This window comes from Trichechus manatus, unplaced genomic scaffold (genome assembly GCF_000243295.1).
Source record: "Trichechus manatus latirostris isolate Lorelei unplaced genomic scaffold, TriManLat1.0 scaffold00004, whole genome shotgun sequence".
NCBI classification, from domain to species: Eukaryota; Metazoa; Chordata; class Mammalia; order Sirenia; family Trichechidae; genus Trichechus; species Trichechus manatus.
In genome coordinates, this window is record NW_004443940.1 from 5,468,813 (window position 1) to 5,478,227 (window position 9,415).

Below are 9,415 nucleotides of genomic sequence, written 5' to 3' on the forward strand. Positions count from 1 at the left end.
TTTTTTTTTTTTTTTTTGATCCTTTTATCTGATTTTTCCTAAAATAAGTTGGTGTCAAATGCTTTCTATCTTCAGTCTCACTAATTCTGACTCCCATTGCCTCAGTTCTGCTTCTATGACTTTCTATTGAATTGTCTAATTCTAAAATTTTATTGTTAATCTTCTGGATTTCTGATTGCTGTCTCTCTGAGGATTCTTGCAGCCTGTTAAGTTTGTCATTATGCTCTTCTCTAATCTTTTTAATTTCCTCTATTGCGTGTTCTGAGTTTTGCTTAATTTTCTTCCCAATTTCTTGAAGAGTTCTGTATATTAATCTTTTGTATTCTGCCTCTGGTAATTCCAAGAAATTTTCCTCCTCTGGAAAATTTCTAGATTCTTTATTTTGGGAGATTGCTGAAGCCATCACGGACTGCCTCTTTATGTGATTTGATATTGACTGTTTTCTCTGAGCCACTGATAAGTTATTATATTTATTCATTTTATGTTATCTTACTGTGTCCTAGCTTCTTGTTTTGTTTTGATAGGCCCAAATAGGCTGCTTGTATGAGTGAGTTTGATTACTGGCATCTTTGAAGCTCTAATGTCCTGTCACCAGGTGGTTAGACCTGTTACTAGGTGTGTGTGTTCAGGAGTCTGCCCACTCCTCCTGTATGGATTCGGCTCAGGTGCCCAGGTAGATAGCCACCAAGTGTGTGGTGCAGGCTCTCACCTACAGTCCTAGACAGGAATGGATGATTGGGGTAGGCACACGCATCTCGCTGTAGCAAGGGGACACACTCTGAGCAAGGCAGGGGGCTGATGGCTGCTCCTGAGAGTCCAGGAGGAAGGCATGTCCCTGTTCCCTAGAGCACGTAGGTGGGTGTGTTTTGCAGCCAGAATATGAGCAGCTAATGCTGTTGGCTGTAATGACTGGGGGTCACCTCTTATTCATGGGCCCCATCACAGGTGGCTAGGTGGTGTGGGTGAAGCCACGAGTCCTCAGACCCCTGATGGTGAAGACCCTGCTTAACGGGAAGAGCAGTGTCAAATGTTGAGAACCTGCCATTTCACAGTTGAAACAGTTGAAGTTAGACTTCAGGTATGCACCCTGTTGTACTCTGGTAATGAGGACCTACACTGCTGAGATGGGCCCACACAAGTCTATGCAGGGGGAAAGGCACTCATAGTCTGTGGATCCCTTATGCCTGTGCCTAGGCAAAGGAGTTGTGCCTACCCTAGGTTCCTGGCTTAGCAGAGCTGGCAGTTTATTTTTCCCCCAGTTTGTTAGTTTGTTCACTCTCCAAGGCAGGGAGAATGGCTCTGGATATGTGATGGATCCTACTTCTGGCCCAGGGGAATTGGCAATTGCTGAAGCTGGTCCGGGACCCAGTGCAGAGCAGGGAGCGGGGAGGTAAATGGGAGACAGTTTTTCCCTAAGTGGGTTGTTTTTCATCTGCACGGTAAGTCATACGGACGTACTTATCTTTCACTGATCAGGGCTGCTTCTCACTGGTTCTGGGTTGTCTTGTAGACTCTCTGGTGTTGGGTCTCTCCTGGTGCAGAAAATGCACCTCCGGAGCTCTGCCACTTGCCTGTCTCACCGTTCACCCATGAGCTGCTCAGGCCTGTAGTGCTCAGGCTCTCACTGGTCAAGTCTGGCAATTCCTCGCTGCTTCCGAACCATCAATCCCTCCCTCTGCCACTCAGTCCAGTTCCTAAACTCTACCTTTGATATTCAAGGCTCCCAGATTGCCATATATAATCGAATCACTTGTTTTTTCAGGTGTTTGTTATAAGAGGGCCTACCGAAAGTGTCCTACTATTCTGCCATCTTCGCCCTGCCTCTCTCTCTCCCTCTTTTGGTATAACATGTTTTCAAATATTTAAATCTCAACAAGGTAAAATTTCTTGTAATTCAATTGTTAATTTAGTTCTCTCAATTGAGAAGTAAAGGAAGAAATCAATTTTGTAGGAATTGTCAATTTTGTGGTTCAGTCCAATGACTCATATCATTTTGGAATGAAAAAGAATACAGATAATTTAATAAAAATAACATAATGATGTTTTGGAGGCCCTTATATTATTTTCTACCTATGAGGAATACCTCTGGTCTTTGTTTTTGTGAAGTTGTTTGTTTGCCTTTGTCTTTTTGGTTATCAGAATGATCGATCATTTTCTGGGAATGTAACTCTTCTCCATTCTAATCTTTGGTTGTTCAATCTTACAAAATTTCTCTGGCTATGTTATTTTTACAAAATTTCCTCCCCATGACATCAGCTAATTTGTTCAAAGTTGATTCAAATGGCCTAATTACAGTATCTGAACCTCCTTAGTCTAATAAAATGCTTGAAGCTTAGACAACTAAGATGAAATAATCAACACCTTTTTTTACATTTTTCAAACTGGCACCACAGACCATGTAAGACAGTCCTTCAGTGGTAATAAAAACTGCTATGGTGTTTTTTTGGTGTAATAAACCACCCCAAAATTTAGTGGTTTAAAACAATAACATTGATTTGGTGGAGGCTGACAATTTGAGCTGATCTTAGATGGGCAAATCTGTTCATCTGGGAACTGCTGAGCTTTCTGTTCCTGGGCTCACTCAAGTGCCTCTGATGAGCAAGCTGGTGCTGGGGACTGGCTGGCCTGTGATGCCTCAGCTGTTCCACGTGGTCTTTCATCCTCCAGCAGGCTAGCCTGGGTTTATTCCTATAGTGGATGTCTTGATAGTCTAGGTTCTCAAGAACCTTGGAGTTCATAGTAAATTCCACTGTGCTCTATTGGCCAAAGGAAGTCACATGACCAGACTTCATTTAAGGTGAGGGGAAGAGGACTCCACCTCTTGAAGAGAAGCTAACAAGAACTGTGGCCATTTGTATAATCTACTATGGCTGTAAAATGCAAAACTTGGGAACTGTCGCTATCATGTGTCCAGTCAGGTGGAGGGAGCTCTTTGACCTTCAGAATATGAAACCACCTTGCAGAGAGTATGAGGCATAGTTGTCTGAGAGAACCCTTATCATTTATGTTCCTGGTTTCAGTTGTTCCTGAGACACAGTTTCTCTTCCTTTGCATTTGCTGTTAAATCCTATCTTGTATTCCATGAGCCAATGAAGTTCCTCTTTTACCCAACTAACTTGAGGTTCTGTCAGTTTTAACCAAAAAGCCCTGCAAAAAAAAAAAAAAAAAAACTACCCAAACATGTTTACATTTTCTTATTTCTTGCTCAGATTATTGCAAAGTGATACACTGAGTAGAATAAAGACTAAATTAAGTATTCGTTTAGTTATTGCCCTTCATTTTTTAATCAGTTTAACTTCTGCTAAACCAAGTGTCCATCTTCATTAAGCAATTCAATTGTATTTAATTCTTCATCCAGATTGTATGATGGTGCTCTTTAAATTGTCTGAGTAGTCAAACACTACACGTTAACTTCTGGAAAATTAGAGACCAAATGTCATTTAGGAAATTGAAAATCAACTTCTTATAAGCTCAATTGTAAGAACTCATACTGAAATGTGAACAATGTTCATGAAAAGTTAATAAATAAGACTAATGATGGGTCATAGCAATTTTAGAATGATCAGGCTCTTAAACTACTTACAACTAACGTGAATACCTTTGAGAAAAGAGGGTAACAGTATTGGAACTTCATGCCCATAACAAAACTGAACTTCAAAAGCCATTCATGATCACATATATCAAGAGTCCATTTCACATTTGCTCTCACATTTACTGTACAGACTCATTCATTCCTGATGTTAATATAATGATTATGGATATAATATTATGGGATCTGAATTAATTTGCAGACTTTTAACCGTTTCGTGTTCACACATACCTCTACGGACCAAGTACTTTTTCTGCCTTTGAAGGTTTATTGGGAAGCTGCTGCACCATTGACAGTGCATGCTGCCAAAAGGCCTTTATGACTGTTTAAAACCAAAGAAATGGGTGTGTGCCGCAAATAATTGTTTTTACAGGGTATTGTATGAGGTGTGTGAATATTTGTTAGGAAAAATTGACATTTTGAAAATTTTTATTTATTGCACATATGTACCAATATACCCTGATGGGGAATCTGGGGTATAATCAGAGGTACTTCATATGTACCACTAAACATTTAGGGTAGGCTTGTGGGAGGGGGCAATAAAAAAAATCTGTACTACTTACCAAAAATTCAAACACTCAATGATTCAGCATGCTTCCATTAATAAAAATACACAGTACCAACAAAAAAATTCAAAGCAGAAAATAATTGATTCACCAAAGGGTTAAAACTGTACATAGCCCTCTGTAATTGTTCGCTTCCTCCCAAGATTTTAAAGTAGTCCCTTTCCTTGACTCCTCTCTTTGAATCATTACCACTGTGGGCTACTGTCCTTGAAAGGGGTGTGTCCTTTTATACTCCCTCCAGTGTTTTGGGAGAAAAACATATTCTGGTCAAAGATAAGTGTTATTTTTAGAAAACCAGAACTTCCACAAAGATTTCTAAGGTTCTGAGTGTACAAAGTAGGACCGAAAACCTTCGTTGATGAGCCAGCCACTCTGTGATCCTTCATGTCTGTGCGTCTCTCTGGCAACTATAAGACAAAAGACAGGGCACAATTCCAGGAAAGACACTGTCAGTGTGAAGTAAAACTAGGATTAGGGTAGGTCTTTTGTGTGTATTTCTTCTTTTTTGAGAATCAGGGAGCACTTTCAGAGTTATCTGAAATTTGTAGAGCTAAATGAGATGTCATTATTATTCCCATTTGAAGAGGGGTCACACGAAACTCAAGAGGATTCAAATGACTTATAGTAAGTGATGTAAATGGCTCCTCCCCCTTGTAACCACCTTGGATTTAGTCATGAAATATGCCTCTGTAGAAGAAATGTTCACCTTTGATTTGAGCTCAAGAGCTCATATTCATGGTAGAAGCCCATGGCAGAATTCCAGTATAGTATAATATATACCCCCAAAGATTACTTCATTCCATGTACCACACCCATTATCTGTAAATAAAGCACAGCCTCCAGTGCAGTCAATGAGCAGTCAAGCATGCTAATGAGGTTATCTTTAAGGAGTATTTTTCTGCTGCATGACAGAGTGAAGTCCATCACCCAGCTAATGGAACAGGGGGACCATTTGGAAAAGCTCTGAGTACACATTTACAAAAATACCAATCTCACATCAAGCGGAACTTAAGGATACCTTATTTTGACTACTGGAAAGGAAACAATGCTACACACAGGAACCCAGGTGGTTAATGTACTGTACATTATTACCATAAAGTACAACACCTCAGTCTCTTAGCACCTCAGAAACCACAAATTCAGTTGATTACATAGTGCCCTACAGAATAGTCTTGAAGAGTAAATGAGCAAACATCTCAGATAGCCTTTCAAAGCTTGCCAATTCACTGGGCTTGTGAATGTTTGCCATTGGGCTGTTGTGCAGAAGGAGATTTTACCATGGTTTCTAGTCTAAGAGGTTCTAAGCTTGTCTCAAATACCATGGGGAACATGGTATGAGCCCTTGTTTACTGGAGTCTAAAATAAATAAACTAGCCCAACTATAATAAAAAAACAAATTTTCTGTGTTCAGAGATGATGTAATATGTAAACCTAAAGCTCTGAAGTTAATGCAGGTCCCTTGAGATTCTAATCAACTTTACTTCAAGGAAAATACAATGGTTTCTCAGGTATGAAATTGTTCTCTCTCATTATAGCTTAAATTTAAGGGCTTTAAGTAAATACTGATAATTCAACAATGTATACAAATGAGCTATTGGTTTCCGTCTATGAACTAACCTGCCTGTGCAAAAGAGCATAAGGCCCTGTCTGGTTCTGCCATCCACTACACATATGTGTTTGTGGATTGAAATAAAGACAGTCTACTATGTTTATTTTGATGTTTTTTTAGTAATCTGACAAATTTGGAGAAAATAAGTCATTCCTTTAAAAGAAAGCATGGAACAAATGTCCTATACTCAGTAAATGTTGCTGTCATTTGGAAACAAATCGGTGAGTTTTTATATTGTTTCCAGGTTATGTTACTGCACCTATTAGCAACAAAATGTAAGAGTGGGCTATGTTATTCTGAGGAAGGTCTTCTTTATAAAATTCTTTGTGTTGAAATGTCAGAACAAGTGTTTAGTTCCATTTCTACGCTTTAATCAGAGTTTTGGTGACCCATGACACCAATCACAGACACCTCTGCTAGCCGATACATTGCAAAAGCCTACGAGATTTCTTAAAGCAGAACTTGCTGGCAAACATCTCATGTGCAAACCTGTATTGATTTACAGGGAGAGGTCCATAAAGTTAAAAAAAAAAAAAACCCTACAGATTTGGGGTGAGGTGGAACAGACCTAACTTTTTATTTAGTATCTAGTAATTTGGCCATGTTGTCTTATAGTCTGTTCCTTGTTCTCACTTAACAGGACAAAAATTAATGTCGAATATCTAAAACATCTCTGTACTGATCACAACTTTGTCTAGTATGTAACTTTCTTTTAATCTTCTTTTTTGAGAATAAAATTGTATGTTCGAGGTTGTATTTCAGCACTTTGATAAGAAGTTATTTCATTACTACTACTTAAAAGCCTGGCTGAAAATATAGTATTGACTTCCATTAAAAATCAATGTGCCTCATCCAAAACAAAAAAGTTTTATGACATATATATATTTAAATTTCCAACTCATCATGAAAAACAGTTAATTATGTAAGTTGAAAAAGGGAATAGCAAAAGTAGAAAACTTATCCAGGATTTTGCCAATCACTTCAAAATAAGCTGAAATCTGAATTCGTGCTTTGATCAAGTATTTTCCAAAAAACATCTTCTACTATGATCCCCAGTTAAAAAAAAATCACAATATGACTCAGTATACACATACACACACTCATATACATACACACAAATTTGAAACAAAATTTTTTTAAACAACTTACCCTTACTCATATGATACATTCTCGTACTTTCTGTTCGATTTAATTTAATTTAAAAAAAAAATGCTTATCTGAATTCACTAAAAGGAGCGCTGGTGGCGCAGTGGTTAAAGTGCTTGGCTGCTAACCAAAAGGCTGGCAGGTCCAACCTACCAGCCATGCTGCGGAAGAAAGATGTGGCAGTCTGCTTCCGTAAAAATTTACAGCCTTGGAAACCCTGTAGGGCAGTTCTACTCTGTCCTGTGGGGTCACTATGAGTCAGAATCAAGTGAACTGCAGTGGTGAGGGGGGGGATTCACTAAACTGATTTTATAACCTACTAATGGCTTGTGATTGGCCACAGAAAACATTGCTTTGATCTATATCTTAAAAAAATGTTAGGAGGTAACTTTTACCTTAGTAAGCATAAAGATATTAAAAACATAACTTTCATGCAGATAGTGAATTTACCACACATAATCCCATGGTTCTAGAGTTTTTTTGTTCAGAATTTATAGATAATGAATTATTAGAAATAATCTATTAGAAATGGTGAATATTTTTTAAAAATTTAAACAAAAATTAAAATATATATGCACACAATAAAAATTCAACTAATATAAAGACATTAAACAAATTACACAAAATGGATCATACGGGTACATTCTCTTGCACTTTTTTTAAACTTAAGAACAGACAGATCCTCTTCAATCATTGTAATATCTGGATGGTATTCAAATGTATGGGTGTACATAATTTATTTTAAAATTCCCTGTTGGACATTTATTCCAATTTTCTGCTATAGTGATGGGAGAGAGAGAGAAAGAGAATTGAAAATCTTTGCATATGAGCCTTGAGCAAAATGCGCTGGTGGGAAAAAAAAAAAGTGTTTTTGAGTTAAAGCTGAAGTCATTATTTTGTTAAATTAATCTCTTTATTAATAGTTGAATCGGCAATTGATGACTTAAAAGCAGCATAAAGAGAACAAAAATGCAAGCTGACAAGAGTTATCTTCTTGGCCTTTCAAAGTACTATAATCAATCAATAAACTTTCTCTTTCTTATCCAGATCCCACACCACGTGAAGCCCTTGCCGTATTACAGCTACGACCAGCCGGTGATCGGGTACTGCCAGGCTCACCAGCCTCTCCACGTCAACAAGGACTACGAGACCATGTCTCCGGAGCAGGACGAAGCCCCCAGCCTAGAGCTAGGGCGCGACCACAGCTTCATAGCCACCATTGCCAGGTCGGCTGCTCCGGCCATTTATCTTGAGAGAATAACAAACTAATGAGAAGAAGCCAACTCCTCACTGGGGAACTCAGCGGGGGGAGGGAGGGCCTTCATCTTAAAGGAGAATGGGTGTCCAAAACCGCGCAATCAAGCAAGCTCATCATTCCTGTTAAAACATTTATGAATTAGAGAAAAACAAAAACTGCTTACGGAGGGCAGCGGATGCACCTGCAGTACAGCCGGGAGAACTACAGAACTTTCTTTGCTTTAAAACATAAAACAAGCGAACAAACAAAAAATACTCCTGGATGTAAATAGTAAGAGTGTCAAGTTCTTATAAAAATAGATGTCACTCTAGCTACATATAGGTTGGTTTGTATATTTGATTTTTCTACACTGCATGGTTCCTGGGCTGGAGAACCACGGGGGGTGGGGGGAGGGAGGGACTGGGGAAGGGGAACAGGCAACAATACAGTTTTCCTTGTTAGGTGTGTGTAACTTTCACAGACTTTATTTCAATTGTTTTCATTTATTTTTCTTTGAAACAATGTTGTTTGTTCTTGTTTGGTTTGTTTTAATTCTACTTTTATTTTTTTCCTGGTCAAGTGATACTGTGTCTAACTCTAAACATGAGCATTAAAGCTTATGTTGTGCCAAAAGAAAATTTGCTTTACCACAAAACACCAAGAAAAAAGTTGACCACACCAAGTCTGACAAAACTACTGGAATGCAAATCCAACAAAAACTGGGTGAATGTTCCTTCAAGACGCACACTGTTCATAGTGTGAGGAGTTTTGATTGGGTTCCCATGGCTGTCCTGCACTCGGAGCTTTTGTTGTGTCAGGAGTCCAAAGGAAACCTCTGTGAAGACCTTGGATGGAGAAGACCAGTAGTTACTCCCTTGTGGACCAGTGGGATTAGAAGAACAACAGCCGTGTGGTCAATGAGTGAAACTGCCAACAAATTTCTAAATACAAGATGATACGTAACATTGCTTTAAAAATGAATTATCAATTAGTTTTTGTGTAGTTTTTATCAATAAAAGAAAAAAATGTTGGAAAAATAAATACATTATATTGTGGTTGGTACACCACAGCCCACCTAATGTTGAGTGCTTTATCTCTATATTAGGGATTCTTTCTAGCCTCTATCAGGGCAATTCAGTATGAATCAATTGGTGTCTCTCAAGTGCATTCATGTGTTCTGGCCTCTGCCAGGGAGGCCCTACAAATAAGTGTGAGATGTGGCTTCTGCACTAAAACGTTTCTCAAATTTTTTAGAGGCATATAGCCTA

General features: G+C 38.5%; 1 protein-coding gene across 3 annotated transcripts in view; it reads left to right on the plus strand.

Moving 5' to 3' along the window:
* The window catches only part of LRRTM4 (leucine rich repeat transmembrane neuronal 4), an 858,754-nt gene extending 849,582 nt beyond the window's left edge, over positions 1–9,172 (plus strand). For all 3 annotated transcript variants that reach the window (XM_004369149.3, XM_004369150.2, XM_023732399.1), the window contains one exon: positions 7,958–9,172. In XM_004369149.3, the coding sequence (XP_004369206.1) occupies positions 7,958–8,179 (222 nt within the window). In that variant the 3' untranslated portion in view covers positions 8,180–9,172. The remainder of the gene's footprint in view (positions 1–7,957) is intronic.
* The last annotated feature ends 243 nt before the right edge of the window (positions 9,173–9,415 follow it).